The sequence below is a fragment of the Podarcis vaucheri genome, assembly GCF_965113315.1.
Source record: "Podarcis vaucheri genome assembly, chromosome: 3".
NCBI lineage: Eukaryota > Metazoa > Chordata > Lepidosauria > Squamata > Lacertidae > Podarcis > Podarcis vaucheri.
Window position 1 is genome coordinate 55,326,167 of NC_138761.1, and position 24,354 is coordinate 55,350,520.

At 42.0% G+C, this 24,354-nt stretch overlaps 2 protein-coding genes across 6 annotated transcripts in view; one reads left to right on the forward strand and one right to left on the reverse strand.

Moving 5' to 3' along the window:
• The window catches only part of PNLDC1 (PARN like ribonuclease domain containing exonuclease 1), a 56,774-nt gene that overhangs the window by 22,406 nt on the left and 10,014 nt on the right, over positions 1 to 24,354 (reverse strand). For 3 of the 5 annotated variants that reach the window (XR_014217488.1, XR_014217489.1, XM_082215268.1), the window contains exons 12-19: positions 23,390 to 23,445; positions 22,203 to 22,270; positions 21,611 to 21,664; positions 20,195 to 20,237; positions 16,987 to 17,086; positions 13,294 to 13,469; positions 9,725 to 9,823; positions 9,078 to 9,210 (exon numbers count right to left, since the gene is read on the reverse strand). Coding sequence is in view for 2 of the 5 variants with exons in the window: in XM_082215268.1 (XP_082071394.1) it covers positions 9,138 to 9,210; positions 9,725 to 9,823; positions 13,294 to 13,469; positions 16,987 to 17,086; positions 20,195 to 20,237; positions 21,611 to 21,664; positions 22,203 to 22,270; positions 23,390 to 23,445 (669 nt within the window). In the remaining 3 variants the exon portion in view is untranslated. Of the gene's footprint in view, positions 1 to 5,066; positions 5,395 to 9,022; positions 9,211 to 9,724; positions 9,824 to 13,293; positions 13,470 to 16,986; positions 17,087 to 20,194; positions 20,238 to 21,610; positions 21,665 to 22,202; positions 22,271 to 23,389; positions 23,446 to 24,354 lie in introns of those variants that run through there. The other 2 variants (XR_014217490.1, XM_082215267.1) reach the window with 2 other exon arrangements.
• On the forward strand, positions 6,514 to 8,965 carry LOC309528078 (mas-related G-protein coupled receptor member H-like). The gene has a single exon (XM_082215305.1). It carries the CDS (start codon positions 7,153 to 7,155, stop codon positions 8,365 to 8,367), a length of 1,215 nt encoding a protein of 404 aa, XP_082071431.1. The 5' UTR covers positions 6,514 to 7,152; the 3' UTR covers positions 8,368 to 8,965.

Genomic DNA, 24,354 nt, shown 5'->3' on the forward strand with positions numbered 1-24,354 from the left:
AGGCAGCGGGTGGGCTGAAAGTAGAGGACTATAGTCAAAACTAGACAGCAGAGGTGACAGATGTCAGGGCAGGTGCCAGGAGCAGGACAGCAATAACTCACATGGTTAACTCTCTCTTTTTTTATAAAATTTTTATTAGGATTTTCTCATTATTTTTTTTAAGACAAACACACAAAAACATAAACATACATATCAACATTACACACAAATAACACATATAGTTTTAAAACCTTATTTTCTTAACCACTTTCCCGGACTTCCCCCACCTCCCCTTCTTGCATCCCCATTCAAAGTTTAGCCCAGCAAGTTCTTTGTACCCAAATTAATCCCTTATTAATATTTTACTTAATTCATCTTAGGTTAACCAATTTCAAACTTCTGAATTTCATTTTAATACCCAACATCAACCCCTTTTTCTAAGATCGATCCACATTCCCTTTCACGAAATTCCCAATTATTAAAATACTTACAAAAAATCTTAACAAATAAGAACATATAATTATAACCCTTTGGATTCTAAAGTTCTCTCCCCCCCCCCCCCGGTTTTGATCCCTAAAAAATTGTCCTTCAATCTATCAGTTCTCAGCCTGGATCTATCACATCCGAGGCCTTTAAATCTCTCTCAGTCCCTTTCAGCCGGTTTTGTTGACTGTCCTTTATGTTGAACATCCGATCTCGGAGCATCTTTGACCCAGTAGGGTCTATGTTTTTTCCAACCAGTCCTCCATATTCAAAGGAAGAGTCCGGATCCTGCTTCTTATTCTTTCTAAGTCCAAGTATCCCAAATGTCCCAAACTTTCCAATTTTCACCTTGGTCAAATTTGTAATCCATGAGTCTTCCGGACTCCCCGTAGGGAAGAATCCCCAATCTTCATTCTCCATTTCAAACCAAATTTTCGACATCCGAACTTTACCTTCCTTGTATTCTGACCTAACAGACCTCTGGTTGTCCTTTTTTACTTGCATCATTTCTGCTCCTCCTTCACATTCCTCCAAAACGGCACATATATCTTGCTTTCCAGCTGTAGATTCTTCTTGAGTCAAGTCCACCACTTCAGCAGAATTGTTTATTTTAGAATTCAAAGTTGTGAGATTCGTAGCCATAACATGACTCTGCTCTTGCAGCTTTCCCAGGAGCTCAAACACCCTATCCAACTCTGCTTGTAATTTTCCATCTGCAGCCATTGTAATGTCCCAAATCCCCTCTAGAGGGATTTTGGTTACTAAGTGTTCTTTCTCCAACAATCAGGTTATTTTGTTGTTATTACCACTCTATTTTTAAAAGCTTACAGTCCAATGTAACAAAAGTAACCGACACAAGTAGCAAAAACAGAATTTCCTGACTTTGACAGCTCAGTTGACAGCTGTCAAACTCTGTAGATATCTTCACAGGCTCCCTCACGGGTCACTCCCAGGTCCGGGGGGGGGTTTACACTTCAGCTCTAAAGATCAGTTCTAATCCTCCAGCGATAAATTTATAAGTCCAAATCGTGAAATTAAGAATTTTATCTCAAAGGGAGAAAGACAGTCTCTCGATCTTAGTTGTTTAATTCTTGCTTTAAATTGCCTGCAAGGGGGGGGGGGAGGCGGACTTCCTTTTGGCACCTCCCCCGGTCGTACCGAATTCGCTTGAAAAGAATTTTTAATTCCAAATTCCGTATTACTCATGGGTTGTTACATTTTGAGTCCAAATGATCAAGGAAAGAAGTCAGCGCTCTCCAGCCATGGCTTGCAGCTTCACTCCGTGGAAGAAGCGGTCTACTCACAGCACCACGCCACTCTCCGCCACCCGCTCCGAAGCCTTTAAAAAGGCTTCTTTGCGGGTCGGAGGGGACGCAAATGGTGCCCGCCGAGTCACCAAGTCCACAGGCACCCGCACCTGTGGTTTCTAAGGGTCCCCGTGTCGCCGCCGCGGCAGGACCCCTCTTCCACCGAGCCGATTCCCTCCGGAGCTCGGAGGGAATCCGCCATTAGCTGATCGCACCAACCCGGAAGTCACATGGTTAACTCTCTTCCAAGAAACAAAAAAGCTCAGGAGGCCAAGCCTAGTGACCATAGCAACTCTTCCCAGTAAGTCTAATTAACGTCTCCAGCTTCCCCAGGTCCTTCCCAAGCAATCTGAGACTCCAATGCTTTGTCTTTGTTCCACCCTCTTCATACGTCTTCTGGTTCTTAGTGACCCAGGGGGAGGCAAGCTGGTCACAGAAGGAGGGGGAGACCTGGCTTCTTCAGCAATCAGCCTCATCTCTGCCTCTCGCCCTCCCTTCCTCTCCAGCCTTTGCTTCTGCCTCTGATTCTGGATTGCTCTCTGACATAAGACCCTTCCTGCTCACTACACCATGTTATCTCTTCAGTTTCTGACAACTCCTCCACTCAGTCTTCTCCCTCTGACCACTCTTCCTCATCCCACAATGAATCCCCTGGATCAGAGTCTTCTTCCCTTTGGGTTCCTCAGTTGGTGCCTCCCACTGTTCCTCTGCATCTAGCCTGTCCATCACCACAGATTAGTGGGGGCAGAAGTGGCTGAGCCACCAAAAACTGAGCGTGACCTTTCTCAACGTAGTCATTCAGTAAGTCCACTTACCTTGTAATAGGTGCAGCAGTGTTGTGGGCCATCTGTCTCCTTCTTTAGATCTGACAAGAGATTGATTCAGACTTGCTGTAGTGGAGGGCTCCTGGCAGGTGGGAGGCCAAAAGGACCTACTCACCAGGAAGAAGTTTGAATCCAAGCCTACCGACAAATTGGCCAATGGGGAGCCGGTTTGGGGACAGGTGCTCATGCAGTGGTGGACGGGACCCAACTGAACAGCAAGCTTCACTTGGGTCTGCTCCTCACATGAGGCCCGCCTCTTCCTTTGCACATAGTTCCTTGTCAGATCTTGCTGCAAATGGAGCTGTGTGGGCCACTGTAAGAGGCCAAAGACAACAGTGCCAGAAGAGGCTGAAGATCAGCGAGAAACATCCGAGGAGTGGGGAGAGCAAGTGGCAGCAACCAGCAGCTCCAAGCTAAATTGCCACAAAGTCAAATTCACACCCAGATTTCAGAGTGCTTCCCGGATGCCAGTTGAGGTTTGCATGTGGATTTGCGTTGGCTTGTGAAGGAATCCGAGTGGGACCATTTTGTGTTGGTCCACGTGTGCCATCCATCACCATGTGGTTTGGTGAGGAGCTCTACTGCAAGCACTATTGTGCTTCAGGTGAACTGAGTGGTCATGTGATGCATTTTCCTGGAACGAGCTTGGTTAGGTTTTTTCAGCATTGCTCAACTAGCCATCTAGGAGCCTGGGTTTATAGCTCCCCCCTTTTTTCCTGAGCTTATTATTTTTTCTGTGTTGAGCAAGTAGCCATCCGGCAGCCTTGGCTTATAACCCTACTACCACCTTTTCTGTTTCGGCAGAGACTGAATAGCAGGGTGATTGGTTTGTTCGCAGCATAACGCGGGCTACCATCACTGGCTGCCCCGAAGCAAAACTAAGAAAAAGAATGTTTATGGGGGATAATCAAAGGGTTTTCACCTCATAGGCTTGCCATGACTGTTCTGATGTCAGGACTGCTTCAGTTTGCATTGGTGAATACAGATCTCAGGAATTTATGGTGCTTGTTGGATTCTTGCTCAGTTGCTATGGGGGTGTTTAATCATTCTAAGCAAATTTAGTCTGTTGCCATTGAATTTTGAGCAGCACAGTGTTTAAGCAACATGTTTTGCAAACGACAAAAATTCTGAAGAGTTATAATTGATTCATCGGGCTACTGTAATTTCCTCTATCTTGAGCAGGGATTGGGATTGGGTGGAGTACAAGAATTGCAGATGTTGATTGGTGTTTGATGCAAAGGATTTTTGTGGTCATCCTGTTTTCCCCAATGCATTGTAGTTCGTTTGGCGCAGTACTTGGTTCTCTCCCTTGAATGAAATGGAAATTTGATTGCTAGTTGTTTTCCCCTCCCCCGCTTGCTCAGTTGCTTGTGTCCAAATTAATTCAACAGTTGATCCTTTGTGCTGCTAGATCTATCAGTTCCCTCATTGATCCTAAAATTAATTTTTTAAATTTTAAATTTTTAAATTTAATTAACTCACAACTAGTTTCTCTCATACTCCTGTATTCATGCTGTTTGGTGGGTGCACATCTTTATAAAATGGTGATCAGACACATTGAGGCGAAGTCCCTAGACCCATGGTTCCGAACGTGGGGCACACACCCGCCCCACAGGGGGGCAATTTGGTTTTTAAGGGGGGGGGGCAATTCAAGAATGAGTTATGAACAGTGAATGGCCTTTTAGGCTTCCTCCATGTGAATAGGAGTTCACTTTTTGAATAATAAGAATTATATGTCATTGGGATATTAGAGGTGCTTAGGTGGGCATGGCCAAAAAAAGGTTGGGAGCCACTGCCCTAGACCCTGAAGCAGCACACTATGGCAGTCATCAGTCCGGGACATGGTGTCTGGGATGGAAGATAGGGGAAAGTGATCACTATCACAACATGGGTCCTGCAACACCAAGTAATAGCTATGGAACAGAGGTACCTCTATCAGCTTTGGCTGATACACTGACTGTACCTACTACTGGAATAGAGAAACCTTTCCATCCATATTTGCAATATAATCCTGGTCATGTTTATATGGAAGCAAGTCTCGTTCTGCTCAACTGGGTTTGCTCCCCAGTAAATATGTTTAGGGCTGCAGCCCTCATGACTTTCAGATTGTAAAGCATGTAACACATTCTACATGAGGCTGACCCCCAAGATGGTTCAAAAACTTCAGCTACTGCGGAATGCTGATACTTATTTATTAATAAGTAGGGAATGTTGTATCACATCTATTTTGAGACATCTGTGCTGTTATTGCCTACTAGTCTTCTACCAGTCATCTACCTGGACAATCAAGTCAGGTTCTCTGTCAAACCCAAAGCAGATGTGAGGTTGAAATGGATCCAGAATGATGCCATGGCGCACATCACCAGACTATGGCTAACAGTTGCTATGAGGTCATGGGATTCTCATATTCTCTTTGTTACATACATAACGCATCATCATAGTGAGGTGGGTCATGCTTTCACAACTCCTACAGTGAGCGGAAATGTAACCAAAGAAAGTTGAAAAGAACCTTGGAATCATACTAGCATTTATTTTTATTTCTTGCAGTCATTCACTTCAGTTTGATTTTTTAGATTTTCATTAGCTCTTCATTTAGCAGGAATTCTGGGAACTTGCCTGTTTCATAATTCTGGCTATATCTGAACTGATCTGTTTTTCCTGTGAACAAGCAGCCAGCACAAATAATATGCCTCAATCACCTGTCTTATCATCATTATCATCACCATTATAATATTTATTTATGTCCCACTTTTTTCTCAGTCCAGGACTCAAGGCGGCATACACAGGTAAAACAGAACAAGCTACAAACAGAAAAGGCAATCATTAAAATGGAATTATAAATACCAATAGTATTAAAATAATATAAAAAGATGCATTAAAATACTGTGGCTCAGGCTTCCACAACATGGTGCTCTCCCAATATTTTGGACTACAGCTTCCATCAGCACCAGCCAGCATGCGCAATAGAGATGGCAGTTGTAGTCCAAAACATCTGAAGGGCACTAGGTTAGGAAGGTGCCCTGGTCTCTCTGTTAAAAGGGTGTCCGTATGATAGCTTCCAAGTGGCTTTCTATTCTTGTAGGGCACAATCGGTCATCTAGTTTGCTAGGGAGCCAAGGGCGATGAAATGGTTGGTTTGCAAGGGAGAGGGGGGAGTCTCAATGTGAACTTGACAAAACACAGGCAGAGCTTCTCATCAAGTGTACTCTGCACACTCTCAAAATGTTTAGCAGTGGTCTGTATAACAAAACCTGTGCAGACCGCTTCACAGAGGTATTGAGTGTGCTGTCAAGTCCTGTTGTGTGCCACTGTACAGTTCCAGCTGTTCCAGCCTGAGCTGTGAACAAGGTGTCTGAATGGATCCAGCCTACCACAGGGCTGCTCAGTTCCTGCCTCTCTTCTCTTCTTACATCTAGCAGGGGGACTGTGGCTCCAACAATCTTAAAATAAATGGTTCTGAGACCACTACTAAAGAAATTCTTCCCGGACTCTGAGACTGGCCGCAACCACCACCACCACCAAGTCGCAATGCCTTGTCATTGCGCAGTTCCAGCCTCTGTAGGAAAACACCTATTACACGGATCCATTTTAATTGGCTTTCTTGCCTGAGTTTGACTCAGAAACTGTTTTGTTTGCCCTGATGAATTAGCTACACCAGTATATGTTGCTAAGATCCACAAATGGAAGTTTGAGTTCCAAGGAGTTCCCCGTTTAGGGAAGCTTTTGTTTAGGGAAGCTTTTGTTGTTTGATGTATTATAGTATTTTAAGATTTTTTTGGAAGCCTCCCAGAATGACTGGGGAAGCCCAGACAGATGGGTGGGGTATAAATAATATTTTATTATTATTATTATTATTATTATTATTATTATTATTATTATTATTAATTATTATTATTATTCATATTTTATAGTTGTCTAGTGGAAAAACCCTGCATGACATCCAGAGCTTGACAAAGGAAGTGAAGCATATCACTATTGTGATAGGCAGATTTTTCCAAGGCCTAGCGGAGATTATGTATATCAACTAGGAAATGTGCACAATTCCTTCTTCATGGGCAAATCATGTGTACATTCTCCATGAAGCCTGATTGTTATGTGCATTAACTACTCAGCTTACATTCTCCTTAACAAATGCATCAGAGCAGTTAAAATAATTTGTGAGGTATTTTAAAATGCTGCATGAATCTGAAACCCCTCTTGCTGAAATAATACAATGTTAGTTACAATGTTAAGTTTCAGTTTGTCAACCTGGGGTGGATCTACACAGAGGGGGGAAATGCTATAAATAAGTCAGAAATTAGACCCTTATAACAACAACAATGGAAAAACACATATATAAATTTCCTGCTCTCTCGCACCATCTCGTGTTGCATGTTTATAGCACATTCAAATTGTTGTTTCTTTATTAATGTAGCTGAGTCCCTGGTTTTGTTCCTGAACTGGCTCCAAACACTGGTTTACCACATCCACTGCCTCTCTTGCATTGGATGACAGGAACAAGAGTTATGAGATATCAGACGTGTCTAAAGAGCCAAGGCTTATTGTAGCAATAGAAGGCAATGAAAGGCTACATCACATTTTGTAGACTTCAACGATATCCCATGTCCCCTAAATTGAAGGTTTATAGGCCCCTGAACAATCGAGTATTAAGCAGCAGAGAAGGGAGATCATTCCCTGCAAATACTAGTGAATATTATAACACAAATGTCTTTGTCAGACAGGAGATCCTCTTGAAACTTTGCCTCCTCTTTTACAGTATTTCAGCACCTAATAATCACACAAAATGTGTTTCACGTTGGCAAGAGTTGAGAAGAGTTACTGAACATACTGATCATCTCATGCTGGAACAGAAAAACCATCTATCTGCCCATGCTGCTGATGCAGAGAACGAGAACGTCAGCAATGAAGGCAACACGAAGGAAACAATGATAATCATATGCATTCCAATCTGCATTTTGGGATTAGTTGGAAATGGAATGGTCATTTTGTTTCTTCGCTGTATGATCAAGAAGAATAAGTTCAATGTGTATGTCATGAATATGGCTATGGCTGATTTTGTTGTTCTTCTCTATCTATTGAGTTATTTTGCATTATTTGTAGAACCAGCTCCTATCAATGAACACACTTCACGTTTTCTAGAGATAACATATATTCTTGGACGCAACTCTAGTTTCTATATATTAACAGCTCTCTGTGCTGAAAGGTATCTGTCACTTTTTTCCCCTGTCTGGTGTCAACATCACAGACCAGAGAACTTCTCAGCTATTGTGTCTGCCATTCTGTGGGCCTTCTCGTGCATAATATCTTTTGTAGAAGAATTTACATGCTATCCAAGATTCTATGCACTTATGTATGAAGACACTTTCCCTTGTGATATTGCAAAAACAATTGAAGCTATCACCGACTTCCTGATTTTTGTGCCCATCATGGTCTTTTGTACTGTGGCCATTTTTATCAAAAAGCAGGAGAAAACACAAACAATGCTCGACAAGACGATTGCAGCGACAGTTATTCTGTTTCTAATTTTTGATGCGTCAGCTAGACTTTTGGAATATATAGACTACTGGCATGATGATATAGTAGAAATACCAGTGTTTACATTCTCTGTGTTATTTGATTCCATAACCAGCAGCATCAACCCTTTTTTATATTTTGCTATTGGATGCTGGAGCAGGCCAAACGACTGGGAAACCTTAGAGATTTATGTAGAGAGAGCTTTGAATTATGAAACAAACATAGAACAAACAACACAAGCAGACCAAGAGGAGACTTGAGAATAGCCTGACCTCAGAAACCAAACAACATTCCTCATATAAAGAGGAGTGCTGACTTGCATTCCAATCTCCAGAATAAATGAATTACAGATGATTTATCTTGCTGTTCGTCACTTCTGTCTAACCCACCCAAGATCTACAGCAGAGTCAACTGCATCTTTTATTTGAGCCAGAGGCTACTTGTCCATTTCCGATATGTCAGGGGTCAAGAACAAGGACGTTGAAGCAGAGGTAGACCTGTGGAAGGTTAAAAAATGTTAACCTTACCAAAAAAAAACTTTGCAGTGTGTTGCAGTGATTGGGCGACTACAGAATGAGACGGAAATCTCAAATCACGACATAAACTTCAACAAAAGCCACAGAAAAGAAGGATCAGAGAGTAGCCAATATATACAAAAACCAGAAAGAATCAGAGTGGAGGAGAGGAAAGGAGGAAAAGTATGGAATCAAAGGCACCTGGGAAGGGAGAAAATTTAAGGGCAGGTATCTACTGTCTGAAAGACCACAATTATTCAGATTGAGATGCAGCTGGGAACAGAGAATGATGGACTGTCTTCTAGCAAAATCTTAATACAGAAATATACCCCTCCCTATCCGCTACTTTACAATGGCCTGCTCTTCCATCGCACTTCCCACATTAGGAACCACACATAGGTTTGGGACTACTAGAGAAATGCAATGGATTTTAATATATTGTAAGTATCGCTTACAGTGATGATGAGGAAGAAAAGGACACACAGCAGATAAAAATGCTTCCAGTAGACGATTGCTTACGAAGCATAATTTGCAGATCCTCCAAGGAAGAATGCCAGCAGAGACCAAGAGGTCACAACGCCACAAATTCTAAAAAGAGAGAAGAATATCCAGGAGAACATCAGCTACGACAATCAACATTTCGAGCCCTCCCCGACTCTGTTTTTATATTCACTTTCACAAGCATGACTTCTAATGTCTATTTTTATACCAAAATTTATATACTGTTTGATTGTAGTAAAACCTTTAAGCGCTTCACAAGAGATATCAAAACCATCAATAAAAACAGTTCTTTTTTTAAAAAAAGTCCAAAAAATATACCATTTCCAGACACCCCTAATCACCACCTCAGCTTTGGTCTCCCACCTCCTAAAGTACTGAAAATAAAACTGAGTACAGATATAGAGTTGCTACATGTATTATACTATACCCAGATCCATGCTTTGCAGCAAACTGTCAAGAATAGGAAGGGATTTCTTTCAGTCTCTCTTCCCTCACTTTTGGGTGGGTGGGGGGAGATATGACTTTAAAAAGCTAAGTTTCATCAAGGCCTCTATTAATAATAATAAAAAATGAGATTATGTATAAAGTTAACTTTACTTACTGAAGGATGAAATTCACCTGTGGAGAATGCCTCCAGTGGTGGTATAGGGAAATCTGCACGTTGGGATGATTTTTATATTCTCTCAAAACCATTCTGACACTGTAAGAATAATTAAGAAAAGTACAACTTTGACCTACAAAGAAGAAGAATGATCTGATAGCCAAAAAATAGCTTCTGGACCCAAACTGGTGCTGTTTGAAGCTGTAAATCTGTCGACCCAACTGCTGTTTTCACCGGACAATTCCCTCCCAAAAGAGAGACTACCTACCTGCCATTTATTTATGGACAATACACCCTAAACACACTGTCACTCATCCCTATTCTTGCAACTCTCAAGGCCATAGGTTGACTGTCTGCCATGAGGGAGGGCAGGCTCCATCTACCTACACACCCTCTTTCTCCCCCTATTTACAGCGGGACTTGACATCTTTCCGTAGGGCCTGCAAGACAGAGCTGTTCCACCAGGCCTTTGGCCGAGGCACAGTCTGACCCCCTCCTTTGGTAATCCTCACAGAACTCTAGCCCAATGGTTGCCATTAGTTTGATTCTGAATTGATTTGATTCTGAATTGATTTTAGAATGTCTTTCTATTAATTGATTGTGATTTTATGTAAACTGTGTTACTTTTACTGTTGTTAGCCGCTCTGAGCCCAGCTTCGGCTGGGGAGGGCAGGATATAAATAAAATTTTATTATTATTATTAAGAAAAGAAAAAAACAAAAAGTGCCCTTCACTTCCCACTTTTGAGCCCACAACCAAAGAGGAGGTATGTGATGGTTTTGTTTATACACTTCTACAACTTGGGGGGGAAATTAAATAAAAAAAATAAAGAGAATACCTCCCAGCCACTCCCAAGAGCAACCCCTGTACAAACCCAGGTTAGGGCAATTTGCAATGTCCGCCTTTCCTGTGCCATCCTGCCCCCCCCCCACTTGAGAGCAAGCAAGCCCTGAGAATATCCTCCTTCAGGCGCTGCTTGAATTTGAAGCAACCAAATACTCCTCTGTCTGCTGCCATTTAATAATACAGGAAGGGCGGGCAACCTATGGCCCTACAAAAACCCATGAGTGCAAATACAAAAATACTTTTTAAAGTCTAATACATATATGTTTTGATCTTGTAAAAAAAAATAAAGAATCTGCAGAAAAGTTTCTATTTTCTCTGCTTTACTAGCAATCTCTCCAAGATGTCCTAGAAACTGCATTAAGCAATTTGAGAGAGCACTACTAGGAAATACTGATAATGTATAAAATGTTGTTAGAACGGGAAACAAAAGAAGAGCAGGTGAAATCTGTGATGATTCAATGGGCAAGAGACACTGGTCACAATATTGAAATGGCTGCATGGGATACGTTGTGGAATGTTGATTGAAAATTCACAGCATGTTATGTACACTTGAAATAAAAATATATGAAAATGATGTATAGATTGTGTTTATCTCCTGATATTTGTGTTGGAAATGTAAAGAAAAGGAAAATAATTTTTATCAGACGTGGTAGTCCTGTAAGCGAACAAAAGCCTTCTGGGAAATGATCTACGTATAATGAACTGAAGACAATGTTCAAAATAACTTTTAGTAAAACAAAAACAAACCAGCAGCTTTTCTTTTAGGGATAGTGAATACAGAAATTCCAAAGGACTGTAGAAACTTATTTATGTATGCTACAACCACAGCCAGAATGGTCTTTGCCCAGAGGTGGAAAGAGGATGTTGTTCCAACCAAATAAGAGTGGCTGATTATTTTGATGGATTATGCCAAAATGGCAAAATTAACGGGTGTGTTAAGAAACCAGGGGGGTGGGAATGATTAAGGAGTACGGAATATTTGAAAAATCGTGGTATGCAACTAAGTGCATTGGTAGGGTTAGCTTAAATCAAGCAGTTAAAAGTATTAATTATAGAATAATTAAGAAATGGAGTAAAGTGGAAAATGTGGTCTTAAAAATGTCAATAAAAGAAGAAACCACAAAAGGAGAGAGGGAAGCTTGATTTGTATTTGTATTGGAAGTATGACATTGTAAGATTTGTATCTGTAAATTCTTGAAAACTGCAATATATATATATATATATATATATGCTTTCGTAGATTTTCACGGGTACAGGAATGCAGGTTTTGGTGTCTTCGGGTGTCTTCCCGTGTAAGAGTCGGGGTGTCTGTGCGACGTTTCGACGAGGTCTCACTCGTCATCTTCAGGCTGGTGCTTTCGGCTTCTTGTTACTGGAACAGAGCAGAATCTGGTGTTTGAGTTCCTATAAATACTGTTGAGGGGTGTGGTGTATAGCCTCCAACGTTCTGGGCAGAGAGGAAGTTCCTAGATTAGTGTGCCTTTTCTTCTTTTGTTCCTTAATTACTTGAGGGATATCTTGGGTGATTTCATGAGTGATATTCTGAATACCACTGGGTGGGTCATTAAGTGTAGATTAGTTGCTAAAGCTTTCGTGTCTTGACCTCTTGAGCTTGTGAAGAGTTTTTCTGAGAAGATGGCTGTGCTGCATTTAGTTGTGCTCTGGCTTGGCTTCGTGTATAGGGGCGAGCTGTGGTTTTGTGCCTTGTGCCAGCCAGATCTGTGTAGGGATTGCAGGGGGGTGCAGCATCCGGAGGTGCCACTATAGTTTGGCTACTGGATGGAGTCTGTAATATGTCTGTGGAGAGGGTCTGGGTTTGGGTCTGGTGTGGTTGATTGGTGACGGCGTTCTGTGTGCCTCTGGTTCTGGTGTCGGTTTTGTGGGGAGGGCTAATTTCCAGATGTCTGGCAGGCGGGACGTGTCGTCACGCTTGTTCATGTTGTGAGGGTGTTTCTCTATCTCGATGGCTTCCATGATTATTCTCTTGTGGTGATGTTCCATGTTAAAGAGCAATTTGGAATCTGCAAAATTAATTTCGTGTCCTGTTTCTTTCATGTGTTGGAAAAGAGAGGAAGTTTTTTCTTCTTTTTTGACGGCATTCTTGTGTTCTGCGATACGTGCATTTATTCGTCTGTTTGTTTGTCCAATGTACGTGGCTGGGCAGACTTTGCAGGGTATTTCATAGACCCCTTGGTTTTCCAGCTGGATTTTGTCTTTTGGGTTTCTGAGGATATTGGCTATTTTTTGGTTGGTGCAGAAGGCTGTTTTGATATTGTGTTTATGGAGGATTTTGCTGATTTTGTCTGTAGTGCCCTTGATATAAGGAAGGAGGGCCATGCCATTGTTTTCTTCTGTGTCTTGGTTTTTGGGGGGTGTTTCTTTTTGGATTAGCTTCGTAACCCTGTTTTTCTGGTATATATACACACACACACACACACACACACACACACATGAAATTACATTAAATTTGAAAATACGTGCACACTGGATTTCCCCTTCTTGCACCCTTAGATTTGCAAGCATTTCAAATACCCAGCAGCATACATGGGTGTGGCTATTGAGCAGAGTATAAGCATATACTTCCCCAGCTGCATGAGGATCACTAAAGTAAAACTGAATCCAGATGTTTTGGAATGAGACTCTGTCTGGTCCAACATATATCAGAAAAAACTGGCAGAAAAACAACTGCTAAGGTAGGGAGAAGGTGGTTTTGGATCACATACTTTTTAAAATTATTGGAGAGTAAGAGAAACTGGTTCCTCTTTAGCCGCCGCACATCAAATCTGCAGAAGATTTTAAACTCCCGATAGATCTGCACTTCATCAACCCCAGGCCATCCTCGCACATTAATGATAAGGAGTGGTGGAAGCTTTATAGGGTCATCCATACCGGAAAAATTCTAAGGAAAGAATTAAGTTAATCCTTCAGCTACTGAAGGCACCAAGAGGAAGATTCACAAAAGGGTCTAAGTATTATAAAACATTTCAATAAACTATGCCAAACACAACACACACAAACACCGTGGTAGGTAAGAATTGGTGGTTTAACATTAATGCTTAACATCAGGTTTTGGTGGTTATTTTTTAAAAAAATCAGTCACATTGAACACCCCCAAAATAGTTCTTGTTATTTGTTTGTGGTTTGGGGTTACGGCTCTGGGAGGGTGGAAGGGGCAAGTCCACTCACCCTGTTTGTCCAATATAGAGAGCTGAAGGACACTGTTGGCATTTGATGGCATACACAATGTTAGACGATGAGCAATTGAATAGTCCCGAGATGGTATGTGTGATGTTGTTGGGGCCAGTAATGGTGTTGTCCGGGTATATGTGGCAGCAAAGTTGGCATCTGGGAGGAAGACCTTTCATCCTCCTTCTGGGAGGAAGCTCTGGGAGGAAGACCTTTCATTGCCTACAGACAGCCACCCAACCTTAAACAACTCCTAACCCACAATAATACTACAACCAGACTTAACACGGACACTGGCACCAGAGCCTGCAATAAACCCAGATGCCAACTTTGCTGCCACATATACCCAGACAACACCATTACTGGCCCCAACAACATCACACATACCATCTCGGGACTATTTAATTGCTCATCGTCTAACATTGTGTATGCAGCTCTCTATATTGGCCAAACAGGCCAAACCTTACGCCAAAGAATAAACGGACATAAATCTGACATCAAGAATCACAAAACAGAGAAACCAGTAGGAGAACACTTCAATCTCCCAGGACATTCTATACAAGAAATCAAAGTAGATGTTTTACTACAAAGGAATTTCAGAAATAGACTGGAAAGAGAAGCTGCTGAATTGCAACTCATTACCAAACTTAAAACCATGGAGAGACCTGGTCTGAACAAAGACATTGGATTCTTATCTCATTATACATGACTAAGCCATTTTTCACCTTCTCACCCCTTGCCTTTTCCTGTAAGACCTATTGCAGTCGTTAAGAGTCGTCAACAGGCTCATCTCAGCTATCTGCCAATCTCCCATTCCCACCACCCTTCTGAGTAATACCCCTCCCCACCTTCTCACTATATAGAAGGATCTGGCAACTTCTGTTTCAGTGTATCTGAAGAAGTGTGCATGCACACGAAAGCTCATACCAAGAACTAACTTAGTTGGTCTTTAAGGTGCTACTGGAAGGAATTTTTTTATTTTGACTATGGCAGACCAACACGGCTACCTATCTGTAACAACAACAACAACAACAAACAACAATACATGGCCCACCACTGTTTAAAAAGCCACAGATTGCTTAATTAGCAAAAGGCCTGAGAGAGGAGGAAGGTTTTTGTCCTGGCGCCTAAAAATATGTAATGAAAGTACCAGGCAAAAACATTCCTGTTGTTGTTTTTTAGCCTTTAGCTTCCTTTTTGTGTGTTGCCTTGAGACACTAGTTTAGAAGGTGATTAATAAATTAACTGCAATAATAACTATATTGTTATAATCCTATATAAAAATGTGCATAAACATATTCAGTATGCTAAAACTGCATCCACCAGGAATATTTGAACCAAAGTCTGCATCACCATGTACAACAATGCAGTCACACAATTTTCACCCCAGCTCTAAGATCAAGAATTATGAACAGGATAAACAGTGTATCGTTGTGAAAATTATGAATATTTGTATTGTCTGTCAGATGACATGGGCATGTGTTTTCTTTCCTCATTATGAAGAAATACTGTTCTGTCCAGCTTCTGGAAAGTTTGGGGCACTTTAATAAAATGAGCTTACTTTGTGTCCTTGCATGTGCCCACATGTAACATACATGTAAAATCCTTTATTTCCTAATTGCTTTTCTCAGTGAATCAAATTCAATACAACAGGGGTAGCTAGCATGGTACGCTCCAGATGTTGACTATGACTCCCATTATTGGAGGTTCCAGCAGGGGAGCGCAGCTATTGTATACCCTTGACCGAAGAATAGTACACTCCTATCTGGGATGGTCATCCTCTTCCACTGAGTGCGCAGTTTCGGGAGGGACGCACATGGAGCGGTGAGGGAGGAAGGGGACACCCACCTAGCCAGCCAGATCAGCCGAATGAACCCTGGCGATCAATTGGGTGAAAGATGTCGCAGCCAGATCGCCCTCACATCCAGATCCCGACAACTATCCACCTTAGCCAGATAAGATATAATCAGGCATGTTGGGATATGCTACTCTCAGCCATCCTAATGAAAGACCGTAAGACATTTTGGAAGGCTGTAGCAGACTCCCCACAGACACAGGATGATTCACTGACATTGATTCCATCTTTGTCATGGGCAGAGCATTTCAAGGCGGTTTTCTTCGATGACTGTATTCCACCTGACAGTCAGGACCATGCCATTTTTACTTTTGCGGATGAGTGGCCCCCTGTCTCCATTACCAAAGTTACAGGTTTTATTGATCAGATGAAAGCAGGAAAGTATGCCAGCCTTGATGCTATTCCATCTGAATTGATCAAAGCCAAGTCAGTGTGATAGGCTCCAATACTAGCGGATCTATTCACTTTGATAGATAGATCTGGTATCATGCCTAACTCATGGCAGCAATCTATAATTATTCCAATCTTTTAAAAGGGTGACAAAAAGCTGCCATGCAACTATTGGCCAATAAGTCTATTGTCTAACATCGGGAAATTGTACGCTAAACATCTGCTAAATAAACTAACTACTTGGCTTGATGAAAATAACATCCTAGGTCCAGAGTAGGCAGGGTTTAGTCCGGGAAAATCCACTTTACGCAACTGCATGGTTCTACTATATTATGAAATATAAAAATTATGTGAAGACCACCTGCTGGAAACTCTTACTCATGTGGTTCTTAAATGTAAACTATATGCTGATCTCCGCCAGCAGTTTCTAGATCAACTCTGCATCCCCAAATGGAAACCAGAGTTGGAGGTCATACATTTTCTATTACTGGGGAATGGTCAGCTCACCAAGTTAGTGGCTAAATATCTTTGTTTTTTTGTCGCAGAAACACATTGCAGACATCTGATCTTCCTGGAGACCTAGAGATGTAACGTTAGACTGTTTTGCCTCTCTTCATTTGACAAATGTTCTGTGACATTGGGGAGGTGGTAACTCTGTATTGTTTTACTATGAATGTTTGTATGTGATGCCAATAAAAGGTTTGATGATGATGATGATGACTCCCATTATTCCTCACCACTGGTCAGGTACATCTGGAGGCAACACATCTGGAGGGTCTACCTTTCAGCATCACTCTTTGCCTCATCTTCCATTCTCTAACATTCCAGGCTTCAGCCATGCAAACTACAAAACTATCTCCAAAACGACAGAGCTCACAAGAGCTCCTGCTCCCTGGTCCTATTCCATCTGAGCTTGTGGGGATGTTACACAAGTAGTTTCTCTTGGCAACTGGCTAACTGGAATCTTTTCACATTTCATACTCACTATTTTCCGAACACCAGCTCGGATAATGTTCACTTGATTCACACATGCAGCCAATACATCAAGGTACTGAGAAAACGAGGGAACAGTCCTTGTTGGATCACTAAAATAAGGAAAAGCAGCGGATTGTAAAAAAAAGAAAGAAAAAAAGTTTTGTGGGGAATGATATACTAGAAGAACTTAGGAATGCCAAGATTGCTTGCATATATATATATATATGCTTTCGTAGATTTTCACGGGTACAGGAATGCAGGTTTTGGTGTCTTCGGGTGTCTTCCCGTGTAAGAGTCGGGGTGTCTGTGCGACGTTTCGACGAGGTCTCACTCGTCATCTTCAGGCTGGTGCTTTCGGCTTCTTGTTACTGGAACAGAGCAGAATCTGGTGTTTGAGTTCCTATAAATACTGTTGAGGGGTGTGGTGTATAGCCTCCAACGTTCTGGGCAGAGAGGAAGTTCCTAGATTAGTGTGCCTTTTCTTCTTTTGTTCCTTAATTACTTGAGGGATATCTTGGGTGATTTCATGAGTGATATTCTGAATACCACTGGGTGGGTCATTAAGTGTAGATTAGTTGCTAAAGCTTTCGTGTCTTGACCTCTTGAGCTTGTGAAGAGTTTTTCTGAGAAGATGGCTGTGCTGCATTTAGTTGTGCTCTGGCTTGGCTTCGTGTATAGGGGCGAGCTGTGGTTTTGTGCCTTGTGCCAGCCAGATCTGTGTAGGGATTGCAGGGGGGTGCAGCATCCGGAGGTGCCACTATAGTTTGGCTACTGGATGGAGTCTGTAATATGTCTGTGGAGAGGGTCTGGGTTTGGGTCTGGTGTGGTTGATTGGTGACGGCGTTCTGTGTGCCTCTGGTTCTGGTGTCGGTTTTTGTGGGGAGGGCTAATTTCCAGATGTCTGGCAGGCGGGACGTGTCGTCACGCTTGTTCATGTTGTGAGGGTGTTTCTCTATCTCGATGGCTTCCATGATTATTCTCTTGTGGTGATGTTCCATGTTAAAGAGCAATTTGGAATCTGCAAAATTAATTTCGTGTCCTGTTTCTTTCATGTGTTGGAAAAGAGAGGAAGTTTTTTCTTCTTTTTTGACGGCATTCTTGTGTTCTGCGATACGTGCATTTATTCGTCTGTTTGTTTGTCCAATGTACGTGGCTGGGCAGACTTTGCAGGGTATTTCATAGACCCCTTGGTTTTCCAGCTGGATTTTGTCTTTTGGGTTTCTGAGGATATTGGCTATTTTTTGGTTGGTGCAGAAGGCTGTTTTGATATTGTGTTTATGGAGGATTTTGCTGATTTTGTCTGTAGTGCCCTTGATATAAGGAAGGAGGGCCATGCCATTGTTTTCTTCTGTGTCTTGGTTTTTGGGGGGTGTTTCTTTTTGGATTAGCTTCGTAACCCTGTTTTTCTGGTATCCATTGGCGATTAACACATTTGAGAGATTCTGTAACTCAGTTGTCAAGTGGTCTTTGTCAGCCAGGCGTTTGGTTCTGGAGATGAGAGTCTTGGCTACGGAGTTTATTTGTGCAGGGTGGTGGTGTGATTGTGCATGTAAGTAGCGGTTGGTGTGTGTTTTTTTCCGGTAGATAGTGTGTCCTAGGGAGCCATCAGGTTTTTTGTAGATTAGGACGTCAAGAAAGGGGAGTTGGTTGTTGTCTTCTATTTCCATAGTGAATTGTATTTTGGGGTGTAGGCTGTTGAGATGTGTGAGGAAGCTATCTAGTTTTTCTTTCCCGTGTGGCCAAATTACAAAGGTGTCGTCAACACGACACGAAAGCTTTAGCAACTAATCTACACTTAATGACCCACCCAGTGGTATTCAGAATATCACTCATGAAATCACCCAAGATATCCCTCAAGTAATTAAGGAACAAAAGAAGAAAAGGCACACTAATCTAGGAACTTCCTCTCTGCCCAGAACGTTGGAGGCTATACACCACACCCCTCAACAGTATTTATAGGAACTCAAACACCAGATTCTGCTCTGTTCCAGTAACAAGAAGCCGAAAGCACCAGCCTGAAGATGACGAGTGAGACCTCGTCGAAACGTCGCACAGACACCCCGACTCTTACACGGGAAGACACCCGAAGACACCAAAACCTGCATTCCTGTACCCGTGAAAATCTACGAAAGCAAATATATATATATATATATATATATAGCTTTTTTTCTTAGAAAAGGGTAAGGTCTCTTCTACTACCTGCCTCAGAGCAATTCCCTCCGCCCAATAATGCAAATTGAAACTAGAGTACCATCACACAACACATTCCAATGTTATAAAATACAATAAATTCTTTAATTTTTATATTTCATGGAAGTCCATGCCAAAGTAAAGAGTTCCTCAATTTGACCCCTTTCCACTGCTACCTGGTCCCTTAGACCAGGCTTCCTCAACCTCGGCCCTCCAGATGTTTTGAGACTACAATTCCCACCATCTCTGACCATTGGTCCTGCTAACAAAAACATCTGGAGGGCCAAAACTGAGGAGGCCTGCCTTAGAATGTCTTTAAAGGAGCTTGGTATGATAAATGGTTTTTTTTTTCTATTGAAGGGATATTTTATACATTAAGAGAATACTGATATTTACTTTGGGGTTCTTAAGGGTGCTTGATGACAGTTTCTAAGGTCTGTCGCTGACAGGCCCTGTCTATAAATATCAAAATCACCTTTCAGAACCTGTCACCAAGCAGCTACTGCTAAATACAGTCATAAGAAAAAAAAAGTGCACCCTCATTGAATTCTGTGGTTTTACATATCAGGACATAGTAGCAATCATTATTGGGTAAATACAACCCCAAATTCGGTAAATACAAACCCAGATGAACAACAACACAACATATTACACTGTGTCATTAGTTATTTAACAAAAATAAAGCCAAAATGGAGAAAAACTAAGTACACCCTTACTGCTTCCATAGGAATTAATAGGCTAAGTAGCAGACAGGGGCTGCTAATCAAATGTCCTTGCTTAATTGATCATCAGCAAGTGTGCCCAGCTCTATAAAAGCAGAAGTTTCCGCAGTTTGCTGGTCTGGGGCATTCAGGTGTGTTTTAACACAATGCCAAGGAGGAAAGACGACACAATGCTCTTAGGGAAGCAAGTGCTGCTGCCCATGAAACTAGGAAGGGTTCTAGGCCACCTTCAACCAATTTTAAGTCCGTCATTCTACAGTGAGGAAGATTATTCAGAAGTGGAAAACATTCAAGCTATTTACTTACCAAGAAATTCTGTCAAGATGCAAATGGGCTATTTTCAGAAGAACTGGAAAAATAAACAATTCCATTGTTACATCTAACAACTTATAAATGATAAGACTGCAAAATTGGGGTGGAGAGGGGAGACTCCTAGAAAAGTTTTTTGATGCTCAAAAATAGGAATTAGATTGTTCTGAGAATTGATTAAATAAGACACCAATATTTCAGGCCTTCAAAACTTTACTAAAAAAAGACTTAGGAGGGGATTCAGAGTCCCACTCTTCCAGCCAGTCTGTTTCCACAAGCACTCCATAATGCCTCCTCCTTGCACTGTTCTGAGGGTTCTCCTTAACCAATTTTGAGGGATGCAGGGGCACACATGGGGGGGGGGGGAGTCCCATTGCGCAAGTGGAAATCCTTGCACGGTACCTCTTTAGTTTCATGAAAGGAAAAGCAGCAATAACTCCTGGCTGGTTATGTAAACAGCATCCCTACAGCTTCTACTTGCCTCTATAAAGGACTGAGGTGACCGCCTCCTGGAAGAATAACTGCTAGCTACCTAAGCCTGCTTAAAACCAATAAAGCAGAAACAAAGAAAACTGCCTTGTAGAGCTTCAAAGAGAAAAGCACATTGGCTAGATTTGGCCCCATAAAGGGGACAAATCACTGTATATTATACTCTAAGTACTTATCACTACTAAAAGGAAATAGAAGTCTTCAAATATTCCGTAACATTCATGTGCTGAGTGAGGTATAGGATCTACAAGAAATTCCTTTACTAACTTTCAAAAAGGAAAAACTGCACATAAAGAGCTTTTCCAGCTCTGCTCATGCTGATTCCCCCCACCCACCCTTTGCTATGAAAAGAGAAATAGCAGGATAGGAGTTATGATCACAATTATATTTGGCTGCACCTGAGGGAGAGGACAGGCTGCAAAGCACACTCCACAGGGGCAGCTGGGACAAACTACTATTCCATTGAGAGAGGTAAACAACCTCTCTCAGTGAAATGACCACTTCTCCCCAGTGGCCATTCTAGCTGGTCAATATTAGATATGTATGTATACGTGGTAGTTTTTTGTCTTACTTTTCTCTTCCTTCTCCATTTCTTTTGTGTCATATCCATTTGATTGTAAGCTTGCAGGCAGTGGCTGCTTATTTATTTAAAAAAACCTCTGCACAGTGCCTAAATTGTTAGAAACTTTAAAATTCAAATAATTAGGTCATTCAGGAAGAACATGAAGTTTTGCTCTGAAACCCTCTGTCACAAATGTTCATATCCAAAAGAGGTTATAGTAATAATAATAATTTATAATTTCTACCCCACCCATCCAGCTGTACAGTTTCTTTATTAACAAAGTAGACAGACTGCCCCATATGTTGAACTAGCACAATGCTGATAGAAAGGGGTATTTTAGACGCGAAAAATTACACCCATACCTGATCCGCAGAGAAATGCATCATAGGCTGCCTCGTGAGGAGTCTCCTTTGTAGCTGAAAGGTTTCCAACAAAACAGAAAAGGTAACATCTCCCCAGACAGTCTATAATGATCTGACCCAAAACAACTTCCACAGACAACCTATCGTGCTTCTCTTTGTTTTATGTTGCTGTTTTCCTCCCACCTCTAAGAATCTAGAGCATGGCAGTCTCTACAAGGATTCTGAAGCAATATCATCAGATCCCATCATTAAGTTGCAATCACATCCCACTTGAGTTTGGTCTGGCAGTAGAAGTGGTATCATGCAAAGCCTGTCGGAGGTTCACTGCTGATTTTGGCCTTGCAGAATGCCTTAAGCATCTATTTTCCCAGTGTTGTGGACTGCAGTAGTAGGTAGGGAACAAGAGCAGAACAAACAGTTTGGTGCATGTGTGCTTCAAGGGGTAGAAATGCAAAGCTATGTGCATCACAATCCTGTTCAAAGCTCCTTGTGACTTTGCTCTGTGATGAAAGCAACTGAAAATGTATCAGTCGTAGTACTTATTCAGGTTAATGACTACACGCCAAGAATTTGTTTCCATAGCCAGACATACCGTATCTGAGGCAGTCGCTTGCATGAAAGATCTCTGGACAAGGCTGGTTTGTGGGATTCATGTCACTGCTGAAAGGTATCAATTGTCAAGCTTTCAGTTCTTAAGAAGAGCCCTGCTGGATCAGACCCAAGTCCAGCATCCCCTTCTATCAGTGGCCAACCAGATGCCCATGGGAAGCCCGCAAATACAACCTGAATGGAATAGCAACTGGTATTCAAAGGTATATTACTTCCAACGGTGGAAGTAGAATATAGCCATTGTGCCTATTTATATAAAAGTTATTGTATGTCCTCCTTGTCTTGCCTTTCCAGTGAAATAGAAACACTGGGCTGTCTTTTTCTTTTAGAAGAGGCAAGGGTTGTTCGAATTCTTTAAAAAACCAATTTTGGACAGATAGGTGTTAATCGAGGGACGTGGGTGGCGCTGTGGGTTAAAACCACAGAGCCTAGGGCTTGCCGATCAGAAGGTTGTGGTTCAAATCCCCGCGACGGGGTGAGCTCCTGTTGCTCGGTCCCTGCTCTGGCCAACCTAGCAGTTCGAAAGCATGTCAAAGTGCAAGTAGATAAATAGGTACCGCTCCGGCGGGAAGGTAAACGGCTTTTCCGTGCGCTACTCCGGTTCGCCAGAAGCTGATTAGTCATGTTGGCCACATGACCCGGAAGCTGTACGCCGGCTCCCTCGGCCAATAAAGCGAGATGAGCGCAGCAACCCCAGAGTCAGTCACAACTGGACCTAATGGTCAGGGGTCCCTTTACCTTAGGTGTGCAATGCAAAATATTTTCAAAACTGGAAGAAGGCAACAATTTTATTTTTCTATCAGGTGTTAAGCCCCTTCCCCAATCTGTAATTATGCTCCCCATGGTCTTAAATTCTACAGACCAGTTGTCCATTCACTGCCTCTTAATGTTACCCTGAGATCTGCAGTCTAAGAGGGCCACTTCACTCAGAAGATATAGGACTACTGGGCAAACAATGTGTAATTTCTTCAGAGACATTTGACAGAAGAACAAAGTACCATATGCCCTAATCTAAACTGATCACGGGGTCAACATCTGCAGGGCATGACCCCTCCCCCCAAAAAAATCCTGAGTGAATTATGGAACAATTTGTTATAGTTCTTTTTCAGGCAGGCTAACTTAGTGATAAATCCAATGGCGACACACGCACACACAAATAAAATGGCTCACCCGTTCAGAACTTTATAAAGCTCCAAAAGATTTTCAGCTCGAGGAAACTGGAACTCCTGTTTAAAAGGAAGAATTTTTAAAAGCTTTTTGGTGACATGGAAAGAGCTGGAGGTTCACAAAGTAACAATGGATGACAGTGCATAGGACATCAACCACTCTAGTGCAACATGTCTGTTCTTGAAGCTTCCTATACCATTGTTTGTCTTCTAAGGCCCTGACCCCTCCAACATCATTATCCTCATAAAGATACAGGATTACTGCACATTTACTGAACAACTGAAACTAGAGGTTCACTGTGGGTCAGTCAGTTGGAGGTACCTGCGTCTCATCAGTAATCAGCTACTTTGAAATGTTCTGTATGCTATTTCATGTAACTGGGATGTGCACAGGTAGAAATCTTAGCAGCAGCCATAACAGGATTGTAACATACAACATGCCCTTAGGAATAGAACATTAAAGCCGTAACCCGAGACTAGAAACTGCTGTCCTATCACCTTCTCATTCACACACTGACTCAAAAGGCAAGGTTTCCACTTGTTTGGACATACAGTTTCAGCACATCCTCCCACCTCCAATCATTAAGTTTATCATGTTGTCCCCAAGGCATCCAAGTATACAAGCTTGGGAATGCCAACCACATCAAAGAAAACCTGCCAAGTCCCATAATGCACCCTTCCCCTAAAGCCCTGCTGAATGTGACAATTACAACCACAGCCAGGAATTTAACTCTAATAATAATAGTAATAATAATAATAATAATTTATTTCCTGCCTATCTGGCTGGGTTTCCCCAGCAACTCTGGGCGGCTCCCAACAGAATATTAAAAACACAATAAAACACCAAACATTAAAAACTTCCCTAAACAGGGCTGCCTGCAGATGTCTTCTAAAAGTCAAATAGTTGTTTATTTCCTTGACATCTGATGGGAGGGTGCTCCACAGGGCGGGTGCCACCACCGAAAAGGC

Coding starts and splice junctions, on each gene's coding strand:
- LOC309528078 (XM_082215305.1), top strand. CDS start 7,153: ATGAAAGGCTACATCACATTTTGTAGACTTCAACGATATCCCATGTCC.